Source organism: Pollachius pollachius (genome assembly GCF_949987615.1).
Source record: "Pollachius pollachius genome assembly, chromosome: 20".
Classification (NCBI taxonomy): domain Eukaryota; kingdom Metazoa; phylum Chordata; class Actinopteri; order Gadiformes; family Gadidae; genus Pollachius; species Pollachius pollachius.
The window spans coordinates 16,097,176-16,110,914 of NC_136953.1; the positions used below are offsets into that span (position 1 = coordinate 16,097,176).

The following is a 13,739-nucleotide window of genomic DNA, read 5'->3' on the forward strand; positions in this document are numbered from 1 at the left end:
TGTGTTATTTAAATTATTATTACCAAAATATTCAAATGTTGTATTTAAGCTGACATGAAGGATTATTCTTAAAATGCACATAATGTCACAACTTGCACTCACTGTTCAAATAAGTCTAAAGAACGTATTTCAATACACTTTTTAATAAACCAGTCACTGCCAAAATAATACATCTGATGTTTGACGTTTATTGCTATAAAAAAATTGTTTTTTCAATAACCACGAAATTGGATGCTTTCTCACCAAAGACAGCCTTGTACCTTATATACAGTGGGGCAAAAAAGTATTTAGTCAGCCACCAATTGTGCAAGTTCTCCCACTTAAAAAGATGATAGAGGCCTGTAATTTTCATCACAGGTATACCTCAGCTATGAGAGACAAAATGAAAAAAAAAATCTAGAAAATCACTGTCTGATTTTTAAAGAATTTATTTGCAAATGATGGTGGAAAATAAGTATTTGGTCAATAACAAAAGGTCATCTCAATACTTTGTTACATGCCCTTTGTTGGCAATGACAGAGGTCAAACGTTTTCTGTAAGTCTTTACAAGGTTTTCACACACTGCTGCTGGTATTTTGGCCCATTCCTCCATGCAGATCTCCTCTAGAGCAATAATCTCCCCCAGATCGAGGGAGATTATCAGTGGTCTTTTATGTATTCCATTGCCTAATAATTGCTCCCACAGTTGATTTCTTCACACCAAGCTGCTTGCCTATTGCAGATTCAGACTTCCCAGCCTGGTGCAGGTCTACAATTGTGTTTCTGGTGTCGTTTGACAGCTCTTTGGTCTTGGCCATAGTGGAGTTTGGAGTGTGACTGTTTGAGGTTGTGGACAGGTGTCTTTTATACTGATAAGGAGTTCAAACATGTGCCATTAATACAGGTAAACAGCCTCTTAAAGAAGAAGAAGTTACAGGTCTGTGACAGCCAGAAATCTTGCTGGTTTGTAGGTGACCAAATACTTATTTTCCATCATAATTTGCAAATCAATTCTTAAAAAATCAGACAATGTGATTTTCTGGATTTTTTTTTTTCATTTTGTCTCTCATAGCTGAGGTTTACCTATGATGAAAATTACAGGCCTCTCTCGTCTTTTTAAGTGGGAGAACTTGCACAATTGGTGGCTGACTAAATACTTTTTTGCCCCACTGTATACACCATGTACAACTAGGAAAACATTTGAGTCGCAAAAATGCTCGGGCCATGATGATCTTCTCCGCCTTGGCCTCACGAGTGGGCGTGTCGACCTAGATTTTTGCTGGATGCACCCCTTTAAGAAAACGCACATTCCAAGCCGCCATATTGGTAAATCCCATTTGCCCACCGTACAATCCCATTGCCCACTGTATACCCACACACACATAAAGACAATAGAGAGTGTTAAAGGAGATGTCACCTGGGTGCATTTCCAACCAGACATGGAGTTCAAAAAAAAAAAAGATGTGGTCAGATTCCACAAAGGCTGTTTTAAATTATCAGTGTCTCATATCATCACTGCATGCATCGTTAAGTCTGTTGCATCGTTATTCCAAAAAAACAATGCTTCCAAATGATCCCTTCTTTGAACTGGTCTGCTGCCAGCCCAGATAACGGGAATGACTCCATGTGCCAGGCTAAGATAGGCCTAGTGTTGATGATGAATCGAACATCGGAATAATAAAAAATATGACAAGAGAACGTACGACAGTACGACAGACAAGCAGTGACACAACAACAAGCAAATAAATCATTGACTGAAAAGTGTCCGGGAAGTGTGTGTGTGTGTGTGTGTGTGTGTGTGTGTGTGTGTAGTCCACCCCCCTGACCAGCGTTACTCTGACTAGAGTTCATATTTCTTATGATCTTCCTCCACTAGCGTCCTGATATCAGATGTCTTATGCTGACGGACAAAATACACACACACATACACGCAAACACTCACGCACACGCACACACACACACACACACACCTAGATACACACGCACACGCATATACACACGCACACACACACACACACGCGCACACCTATCTACGTACATGCACTCAACACACATTTAGCTGGAGTGTAAATATATAAACATTATTATTATTATTATTATTATTATTATAGATGAAGATTATGTATAGCTGAACATGATTTTGTAAGAACAATTATTTCAGGGTTACATGAAACTTGATTGCAGTGTGTGTGTGTGCGTGTGTGTGCGTGTGTTTAAGTTAGTTTCACTTTAGGTTCTCCTGGTAACTAATGACGTCAAAGCCGTATTGAATTCCTATTGGTCCACACCAGCCTCTCCCTCTCGCAGCGTCTCTTGTTCGCAGGTTTCCTGGACTGGTCAGTCCGTGTGATAATGGAGTCGGAGTCATGTCTCTGTGGATAATCTCATCGAGCTATTCTTCTGATTACGTCGATATGAAGGCGCTAATAGGGCTGCTGCTGTTGGTCTTTGGTCACGATGTGTCCTCAGGTAAGCAGTGGCGTTTTCTCCCGGAGGCCAAGGGAAGCCAGGCTTCCCTTTTTTTTTAGGCTGTAGTTGTCATCCAATAAACACATTTATATTAACAGTTTCGTTAATTATTTTGTGCTGTGTTGCTGTCATTTCTTCCCCATTTTCTCCTCTCATTGACCATTTCACAATGCGCGATACGGCGCCCCTGTTATATACTGAAGACGCGGCGAAACACAACACTGTACGCTGCGAGGAAGCCAGCCCGAGCTGGCATCCCTTGTAAAAAAAAAAAGAAAGAATTGACCAATCAGGTGAGGCTACCGTAATGACAGTGCCCTCCTCTGATTGGTCAGGAGGGTGTCAGGAGGGTCCCAAGGGAAGCCACTCGGCCCTTGGCTTCACACCAATCAAATCAAAGCATCATTATCAACGTCACCGAAAAAACAAATAGCGCGAAATTCGCATGTTTGAATTGTTCTCATTTTTGAGTAGCCTCGTTAGCATTGCAAATGCAGTTATGGAGGGTGGAGATGTAGATTTAATAGATTATTTGCTTTAAAATAATTTTGCGAATCTACCACAACAGCAGCGACTCCAAATAAAATCAGATGGTAGGCCAACACCGACGCTGAAACTGCGATTGGAGAGAAAGCAAGGCTTTCGGACGTTCAATGAAGCGAACTATACTCGAACGGAGTGGCTAGCTGGCAGCAACAAACTCCAGCGACTATTTTGCTGGCCGTGTATTCTTTTTGATAGGAATTCGTGCTCCCTCAACAATCCCTGGGTCACTACAGGATTCGTTGACCTTGCCAACTTGTCCCGCGCAATCGAGAGGCATGGAAAATCCAAAAGCCACATCGACTGCGCTGTGAAACTGGCACTGTTTGGACGTGTCAGGATTGATGAGGCTCTGGATTTGGCAAGAAGCATCAGCGTAAAGAAGCACAATGAACAGGTTACAAAGAATCGTGATATTTTGAGGAGACTTATTGTAACAGCCTTGTACCTTGCTCGCCAAGAACAAGGTTTCCGTGGACACAATGAGGCCGCTGGCAGCGCAAACCGGGGCAATTTTGTGGAGTTAGTTCATGCGTTTGCGGAGTTTGACACTACGCTTGCAGAGGACTTGGAATCGTCAACAGTCTTCAGCGGTATGTCTAACACCATACAGAATGAGATAATCGAAAGCATAGCTCGAGTCATCCAGGATGAGACTGATACAGAAATAAGCATGTCCCCTTTCATTGCTGTACAAGTGGATGACACGTCCGACATATCAAACAAGTGCCAACTCACTGTCATCATCAGATATGTTAATGAGAAAGGCAGTGTGTGTGAGCGTTTTTTGGGCAAATTAATTAATTTAAAGTTAAATGGGGTCGTTCCCCGGCCCCATTTTACCACTGTCGCAGACATGAATAATTGTGTGCTGTCATGAATTGTGACCCATCGGGGATTGCGACCTGCTGCTTGTGGACTCTGTGATGATTGCAGACATGAATAATTGTGTGCAAATACAGATATGAGGACGATAAATGACATGAAAACATTTGGTTTGGGTTTGCCTCATTTTCCCTGCATTTACACTGTGGGCGCAGAATTCGACAGTGCGCTAGATTGATTGATCGTTGATTGCGACCTGCGTTGCTTGTGGACTCTGTGATGATCGCAGACATGAATAATTGTGGCATTAGTTCATATTTATTTCATAAACGGCAGTAAAAAATAATAATAACGGTGGGCATACAAATAAAAACGGCCATTATAACAAAAACATAAATAAATAATTGCACACCGTATTAAATGTGCTTAATAAATACATTTGATTTCATTAGCATTTCACAGACCCATAGTATGGATAAGGTGTTTAGTATGGTCACTCACCGTTGCTTCTTTTCCCATAAGACGCTACAGTCAGTAAGACGCTTTCAAGAAAGAAAGTATTGCCCGGTGTCACAAAACGAATGTACCCATTCCGAGTCTAGCTTCAAACTCGTGCATGATGCAGAAAATGTGCTTGTTCTGGGTTGTCTTGGTGTTGTCTTTTAAGTAGTGTTGAATAGTTAACATTGATTTTGGCCTAGTTTTACGAAAAGGATGTATATCAAATACTGTGATTGTGTGAGTCGTGTTACACGTGAACATGAAACTTGAAATAGCCGACAACCGCGCTGCCGATTCTTTGACCATTTAGCGGCTTGTGCATTTCGGTCGGGGAGGGGTTGTATTTATAATAAAATGTATAATTTAGTGAGATGTTTAGGAGGACTGTGTGTGTGTGTGTGTGTGTGTGTGTGTGTGTGTGTGTGTGTGTGTGTGTGTGTGTGTGTGTGTGCGAGAGAGAGTGAGCGCGAGAGCGAGAGAGCGCAGGAGAGAGAGAGAGAGAGAGAGAGAGAGAGAGAGAGAGAGAGAGAGAGAGAGAGAGAGAGAGAGAGAGAGAGAGAGAGAGAGAGAGAGAGAGAGCGTGTGTCGTGTCGGTCAGATTACCGGTGTGTGTAAGTCCTGGTAAATGACCAGGCGCTCAAATAGCTGTTGTAGTTGCATTAACTGCATCCAAGCTGAAACGTACTATTTTCTCTAAAGGCTTGGCCTCACTTGGCTTCCTCAAAAAAAATCCCCACGCCACGCCACTGCAGGTAAGACTGATTACAGTTTTTAATTTTCGAAACGATCTATTCCAGTGGTTTTCAAACTGTGAGGCGCGCCTCCACTGGGGGGCGCCAGAGTTCTTCAGGGGGGGCGCGACGTGAGAAAAAAATGTACCAGAAAAAGTAACAGAAAAAACACAAAGACGAAGACGCGCTGTGTTCGAAATCGTTCCCTATTCACTCATTCACTATTCCCTATATAGTGTTTATGATATAGTGCACTATATAGGAAACCAACAACCGAGAATTCACGCAGTCACGCAGACAGCTGTGCCCACATCATGTAAACAAACCCGGCACCCACGAGGAAAGCTGGAGGTTGTATTGATGTTGAATGTTACATTTCCTTGATCAAGGTTTTTTTTAAATTAATTTTGATCATTCAGCTTCTTCTTCTCCTCCGGAAAACATCACCGCATTGCATTGTGGTATACGGGAGTAACATGTACGGAACATCGTATTTTCACTAATATTTTGGGTATTTTAAGTCCACTATATAGTGCATGAAATTTACCACTGAGAATTCGAACACCACTAAAAAATGGCGAGCACCCTATATAGTGCACTATATCCATGATAGGGAACGATTTCGAACACAGCTACGCAAACTCATTGCTCCCACTACAGTTGAGGTGAGCTAAAAAGAAGGCTAAACTGGCAGTTTACAGATTAAGATGTTCAAATGTATTTTAAATACGTTAAGCTTAGATAAAGATGATTTAGAATGTTTCAAAAATATGTTTAAAATGTTTCAAAAAAATATGATCAGAGATGTTTAAGATATGATCAGAGATGTTTAAGATATGATCAGAGATGTTTAAAATGTGTAAAATAATTAAAAGATCTTTCAAAACACAGGGATTTAGAAAAAAAAAATTTCGTGGGGGGCTCAGCTGAAATTTGTTCTCTGAGGGGGGGCTCTGTGGGTACAAATGTACAATCTATTATCAGATCTAAACATTAAACTACAGTTAGGAGGGAATCCGATGCGTACTTTAAGTCTACTTTTAATCCTAAGTATTATATTAACACTCTTAACAATCTTATTATTAACTCGTCAATGTTCGTGGAGAATCATCGTGCGTGCGTGCATGCACGCACGATGATTCTCCACGAACATTGACGAGTTAATAATAACTCGCACGCACGTGTGTGCGTGCGTGCGTGCATGCACGCACGCACACACACACACGCAACAATATAATTATTATCGTTGCTATCAATATATTATGAAATATAAGAATTACTGTTATATTAATTATTATCATTCCAATAATAGCAATCTGAAGATAGTTAAAATGCCGTCATCGAATACAGTTTTCACCAATATACTTATAATTATAAAAACATTGGAATAGTTATTTAAATAATTGTTTAATATTATATAATGGTCTCTCTAACAGTCTGTCTCCCGTGATGTACTGTATTAACCTGTTTGTCTGTCTGTCTACCGTGTACTGTATTAACCTGTCTGTCTCTCTGTCTGTCTGTCTACCGTGGTGTACTGTATTAACCTGTCTGTCCGTCTACATTGATGTACTGTATTAAGCTGTCTGTCTGTCTCTCTGTCTGTCTGTCTACTGTGATGTACTGTATTAAGATGTCTGTCTTTCTCTCTGTCTGTCTGTCTACTGTGATGTACTGTATTAAGATGTCTGTCTGTCTGTCTACCGTGATGTATTAACCTGTCTGTTTGTCTCTCTGTCTCCGTGATGTACTTTAACCTCTGTCTGTCTGTCTACAGTGATGCACTCTCTGCAGGCTTTCTCCACGGCGTCGTCTGGACTCACAACCTTCCCAGAGTTTGTGATGGTTGTGATGGTAGATGAAGTTCAGGTTGAGTACTATGACAGCAACACCCAGAGAATCGTACCCAAACAGGACTGGGTGGACCAGGCCAACAGAGAAGACCCCGACTACATGGAGAGGGAAACTGAAAAGAGAAAGGGTATCCAGCAGCGCTTCAAAGTCAACATTGGGACTCTGATGAAGCGCTTTAACCAGACAGGAGGTACGTTTATATCTAATGTCTGACCTCTAACATGGAGATAGCCATCATTTGACCCCAGAATAAAGTTTAACCATACTACTAAACACACACACACACACACACACACACACACACACACGTATTCATGTAAGTTGTCCATAAGCAGTACTCAGTGAAGTAGTACTCAGTGTAGCAGTACTCAGTGTAGAAGTACTCAGTGTAGCAGTACTCAGTGTAGAATTATGTGTTTATTAATTGAAGAGACCAAGGCCTGCTATCTGTGATCTTGAGTGTCCAAAACCCCGATATTAAATAAATACTATATAATCACAGTATAATCTACTGCTAGATATGTCTCATCTAAATCAATGAAAATTATTCTAAAATATTGTATTCAAAAGGACAAAATGGCCAACTCCAAAATACAAATGCAATTAAATGCACATAAAATGTGACATGACATTTAGTTAAAGTAGTTAACGTCTACTTATATCATAAAATGCCCCGGCAGTCATTAATAAAGTCACATCTTCTTTAATCAACGAAAGGTTTCGCGGGTCTACCGGCTGCATTACCGACATGTAACCAGCAGGTGGTGCTGCTGTGCTGCCGTCTTAAACAGAATTCTAATTCCTAATTCTAATCTTTATATATTTGAATATTTGTTCCACTCCCCAATACGAACACACACACACACACACACACACACACACACACACACACACACACACACACACACACACACACACACATGTCCAGAAGTACGTGTATATATATACATACAGACACAAGCACGCACACACAAGCTTCTCATCTGTGTTCAAATGTATTGAATGACCAGGGCACAAAATGACGTATTCAGTCTTTCTGATTCAGTCTGGTCCCTCTCCCTGCCCTCAGCTCCTCTGAACAGCGATGCTCCTTTCAGTGCAGCAGTTTTCTGGTGCCGTACCTTTTCATCCATATCAGTAATGCGTCTTCCTACAGTTCTGGCAGACATGTCTTTAATCCTGGAGGTGATTGTGACTTTGTTTGGTAATCCGTTAAAGTTAACCTCTGAACTGCTGAGGGAGGCCTCCTTTATTTATCCACGGGGTAGGGGGTGTAGGGAGGTGTAGGGTGGTGTAGGGGGTGTAGGGTGGTGTAGGGGGTGTAGGGGGGTGTAGGGTGGTGTAGGGGGTGTAGGGGGGTGTAGGGTGGTGTAGGGGGTGTAGGGTGGTGTAGGGTGGTGTAGGGGGTTTAGGGTGGTGTAGGGGGTGTAGGGGGTGTAGGGTGGTGTAGGGGGTGTAGGGCGGTGTAGGGTGGTGTAGGGTGGTGTAGGGTGGTGTAGGGGGTGTAGGGTGGTGTAGGGTGGTGTAGGGGGTGTAGGGGGTGTAGGGAGGTGTAGGGTGGTGTAGGGAGGTGTAGGGTGGTGTAGGGGGTGTAGGGGGGTGTAGGGGGTGTAGGGTGGTGTAGGGGGTGTAGGGTGGTGTAGGGTGGTGTAGGGGGTGTAGGGGGTGTAGGGTGGTGTAGGGGGTGTAGGGGGTGTAGGGGGGTGTAGGGTGGTGTAGGGGGTGTAGGGGGTTTAGGGTGGTGTAGGGAGGTGTAGGGGGGTGTAGGGTGGTGTAGGGTGGTGTAGGGAGTGTAGGGTGGTGTAGGAAGGTGTAGGGAGGTGTAGGGTGGTGTAGGGAGGTGTAGGGTGGTGTAGGGGGTGTAGGGGCTGTAGGGTGGTGTAGGGCGGTGTAGTTTGAGACTCATTAATTAGTTCAGTATCATTTTAAACTAATTATTATTTTGTTAACCATTCTACATTATCCAGGTGTGTTGTGACTCCATAACATAAAGACATGTGTTCTGAAGAGGCTCCTATTTGTAGTCTTTGTTGTCTCATGTCCTTTAGAGTTTCTGCAGAGCTTCACCCCAACAGTTAATGATTTCATGCTCAAAGGCGAGCATTAGTTTGTCTGACATGATATATATATATTTATTAATGTATTTCTCTCTCTCTCTCTCTCTCTCTCTCTCTCTCTCTCTCTCTCTCTCTCTCTCTCTCTCTCTCTCTCTCTTCCCCCCCCCCCCCCCCCCCCTCCCTCTCTCCAGAGCGTCCGTGGGTGTCTCTGCTCCCTCCTCCCCAGTGGTGTGCCATGCTACAGGCTTCTTCCCTGACAGGGTGGTGGTGTTCTGGAGGAGAGACGGCCAGGAGCTCCAGGAGCAGGTGGACCCCGGGGAGGTCCTCCCCAACCACGACGGGACCTTCCAGGTCAGCGTGGACCTCAACCTCACGGCCGTCACACAGGAGGACTGGGGCAGATACGAGTGTGTGGTCCGGCTGAAAGGCATCGAGGACATCTCCACCCCCCTGGACCCCGGCCTCATCAGGACCAACGGGGGTAAGACTGGTGTTGGAGGGGATGGAGGTGGGGAACACATGTCTCACCACCTCCACCTGACCTCATCACAACCACTGCCAGAGGCCTCTACCCAGGCACGCCGGTAGACCGGGGCATTCGAGGCTATAGCCCCGGATCTTTTGTGTAATAGCCCTGGATCGCTGTGCCGTCAAAACGAAAATAAAAAAACATAATAATGATGAAAATAGCCCCGTAGAGATTACTTCTTTATGGTTGTGAATAATAATAATATGGTTGAATAATTTGTAGCAAAATGTTGCAAATTCAACGTCGGTAATCTTTCTTCTCTATGCATAGCGCATCTCGTCGATGTTGCTGTTTCATGCTGCTAGCCTATATAGCTAAATACTATCAAATGTATTATTGAAACCAGTATGAATATTACCGTATGTTTACCAGGCAATCGAATAATGGCTACACACACACACACACACACACACACACACACACACACACACACACACACACGCAGAGTGGTAATCGGGAGAGTCGGGAGAATTCCCTGTGAGCCGTTAACGTTCCGGGGCCGCCGGGCTGATTACTGCGGGATATCAATATTTTGTTTTTAAAAGTTCCTTGCAACGCCGTCCGGCAGCCCGAGCTGTGCAACCGCAACCTCTCACTCACGCAACACACGCAACACTCACAAACTTAACTTAACTCAACGTCGCAACCAATTCGATTTTGTCTAGAGGGGAGTAACTGAGCGCCCCCTCCCGAAGTGGTACAGCCCAGGTCGGCCTTAAACTACGATTGGTCAGAAAGGCGTAACAGATAATGACAACATTGAACTCTCGTGCAGGCTCGAACAGAGTGACACACAAACACACACAGACACACACACACACTTTTAAGGAGTTTTTCACCCGCTCCGTATCCAGCTTGTTCCACGCATAAAGCACCCAGGCTACTAGTATGCGGCGAGCTGGGGCCACGATTCATGCAGGACTGGCTTTGAACGGCTGATTACATGGATGTACTTTGCGTGTGCCGTGTTTTCCCGCCGATGTGGCAAAGCTGTACGGTTATGCTGTTGAGAGCTTAAATAAATGGACTATATAAGTTGACTACGAACAATTATTGAAGTTTAAAGGTCCCATGACATGCCACCAGTTTTGGGTTGATTAGCCGTTACAAGCCGTTTTGGAAAGCTGTCCCTTATGACATCACAGGTGGGCGTGTCCACCTAGATGTGTGACGGATAGATGAGCAACGTTTGCTACAGTCCACTGGGTAGGCTGGTAGACTGATCTATCTAGCAAACATCTAGGTTGACACGCCCACCTGTGATGTCATAAGGGACAGATTTCCAAAACGGCTTGTAACGGCTAATCAACCCACACCTGGTGGCATGTCATGGGACCTTTAACATTTCGTTCATCAAATTTGACAACTGACAGATGCAATATTGTAGCCAGTGAAAAGCGCACAATTCTGACGTGTACATTTATGGGCAGATTTAGAATCATTTTTTGCAAAATGTTGCAAATTTGATTCTCTATGCATAGCGCATCACGTCGATATTGCTGTTTAGTGCTGCTCTAGTTTGCACAGATTCAGGAGACCCGGAGTGAATTCAACCCGGTCCACTTGACATCGGGTAGGCGCATGACAGTGTTTATTTCGCGACAGGCTTTTCTAATGTCTCATTTTGGCTGCTGGTGCATGTGGGGCACTTTCCTATCCTTAACATAAACATTAACCTACTCAGTAGGCCTGCCCCTACGTGAGTCAGACAGGACGATTGGTCTTTCCTTTTCTTCTCAAACTACGTTGCAGTTGCATGTTCATCAGCCCGATTTTCAAATTTTCTCAGGGGAGAAACCCCCTGAAAAAAAGACTACTGGGGGTAGTTAAGTTAAGTTCAACATCAACATGAGTTGAGCCTCTTTTCTTTCCACATGTGAATTGGGATGCAAGTGGCCCAAAATATTCCCGTTGGCCAAGTCCGACCTACGTGATTTTCACTGTTGGTGACAACCTGATTGAAATCAATACGACAAGAACGCATGGATCGAAAGAGCGCTTGTTGTAGTCCAACTTTCCAAACTTTAGTTCCACGCTAGAGACGCTAGAGGTCAGCGATACTCGCAGTCGCGCAATGACATCGGTTAGGAAAAGTGGAGTCGAATTCATTTTTAACAGTGCCGTCTTTTTCTTTGTTCAAAAGGAAGCACCTTTTCATCTCTCCTTTACGTTTTCCACTAAAGGTTAAGGAAAGGAGGCATAAAAGTAAGGAGATTTGACTATTCCTAGAGGCCCCGTGTCTACCTGGACACTGTTGAAGCTACTGGGTAAACACACAGCTCTCAGGAGTAGCTCACTGCAGCAGAACACGGTGGATTGTGGGTAAATGAGTTCTATGAATAGGGGTAAGCTCAGATCAGTCCCTGAGTGACCCTGAGCTCCAGAACAGATTCTAGAGGAATAGTTACACTGATGTTGTGTTAGTCGTGTGTGTAGCATCACGTGACCGTAGACATGTGGTTCAATGATGGAGGGATGGATGGGGGAGGGTCTCTGTCCGACATCTATTATTACACACCTGATTTTATTTTCTTGATTTACCTTCAGGGGACAAGAGTCACATCCTTGCTTTCATCCTCACTGGTGTTGCTGTTGCTGTTGCTGTTGCTGTTGACACCTGATTTCCACCTGCTCCTACTTCCTGTCCCCTTCCTAGACTCTGATTGGTTGTCTTCACACACTGGTGGTCTGGTTGTAGAAACCTCGACCTCTGAATGATGAACCTCCTCCAATGTCGTGTCCATAGAGATGTTGTGGCATTAAGAATATGAAAGTCTAATAACATGAGGATATTCACCACGGTTACGACACTAATCATTTCTCTTGATCCTTAGATTCAGATAAGCGTCACAAATCAGTTAGTGAGTAAAATTAGTTTTTACTGCAGTTCTTCTCTTATGATTAACGCCACTACCAACACGGAGACCTTGGTGACTTGTCTAGCTCACTTGACTATACAGCTCTATAGATCCAGATACATTTAGCTCACTGGACTATACAGCTCTGTAGATCTAGATACATCTAGCTCACTGGACTATACAGCTCTGTAGATCTAAATACATCTAGCTCACTTGACTATACAGCTCTGTATATCTAGTTACATCTAGATACATCTAGCTCACTGGACTATACAGCTCTATAGATCTAGATACATCTAGGTCACTGGACTATAGAGATCTATAGATCTAGATACATCTAGCTCAGTCATGACTTCACCTCCTCCCATTCTGCTACTTCCCAGGTTCTGACTGCAGCTCTGAAACCACTGAGGAGCAGAAGCTGGCTCCTGAGGCCTAACCTCTGACCACAGTCAGTATTTTATCACTTTGCAATACTTATTCTGTAATATATGTACAGTTATATTTATAAGCAGCCTACTTTATAACAGCAATAGTAATAGTAATATTTTAACACTACTTCATCACAGTAATAGTTGAACAATACTTCATCACAGTAATATGTTAACAGTACATCATCACAGTGATAATGTGTTTAATGTTGACTTGTGCTTCCTTGCTGTTTAGGGTCAAAGTTAAATCATGAAGATGCTTGTCACGTTCAGCTTCCTAAACCAGGATGGAGTGGATCGCTTTTCATTTATAATCCTTACAATCAGGCTTGGGATTTCAGCTAACTGCAGAGTCTACATTTGCTTAATTACAATATTCATACTTAACTCTATTTTGATAACAATCATCAATCTGTAAGAAGTGTAAATCATTTACATCTCTCTATTTGTGATAGATTTGGCAGATAACTCTGCCGCTTCGCGTTATAACCTTTTAATTATGTTATATTGTTTAGTAATATTTAAGTTTCAAATAATGTTCAAAGATTCTGAATTAAGATTTGGGACAGTGTTATTCTGTCAAGTTTGAATGCAATAATCGATTAATTTTAATGTGTTTCCTCAAAATGTATTATTTGAGGGTTCTGCTAGCTAGAGAATTGCATTGCTACATAGGCTACCACAATCGTGCTACACTCAAAAAAATGATTCAAGCCCTTCTTAGATGTGACAAATTAATATTCTATTTGTCTAATGAAATATATATTAATTCAAATTAAAACCAAAATAGTTTAACGTGTACAACTTAAAATGTGTTCATCGTCTCCGCTGACGCTGCTGACCTATCTGTTCAACCCAAAAAGATTGAGGTCAATTACGGAAGCATGCGCATGTGAGGTGACCACGCCCCTCTTTACTCTTTACATGCCCTGAGGCAGGGCGCCATTTTGTTCATCCTCTGC

General features: G+C 43.1%; 1 protein-coding gene across 1 annotated transcript; it reads left to right on the plus strand.

The window, feature by feature from the left end:
• The first annotated feature begins 2,332 nt into the window (after nucleotides 1-2,332).
• On the plus strand, nucleotides 2,333-13,506 carry LOC307090883 (major histocompatibility complex class I-related gene protein-like). The gene is made up of 5 exons (XM_079757682.1): nucleotides 2,333-2,448; nucleotides 6,826-7,092; nucleotides 9,165-9,440; nucleotides 12,036-12,797; nucleotides 13,013-13,506. The coding sequence occupies exons 1-4, from the start codon at nucleotides 2,346-2,348 to the stop codon at nucleotides 12,107-12,109; spliced, it is 720 nt and encodes a 239-aa protein (XP_079613808.1). The 5' UTR covers nucleotides 2,333-2,345; the 3' UTR covers nucleotides 12,110-12,797; nucleotides 13,013-13,506.
• The last annotated feature ends 233 nt before the right edge of the window (nucleotides 13,507-13,739 follow it).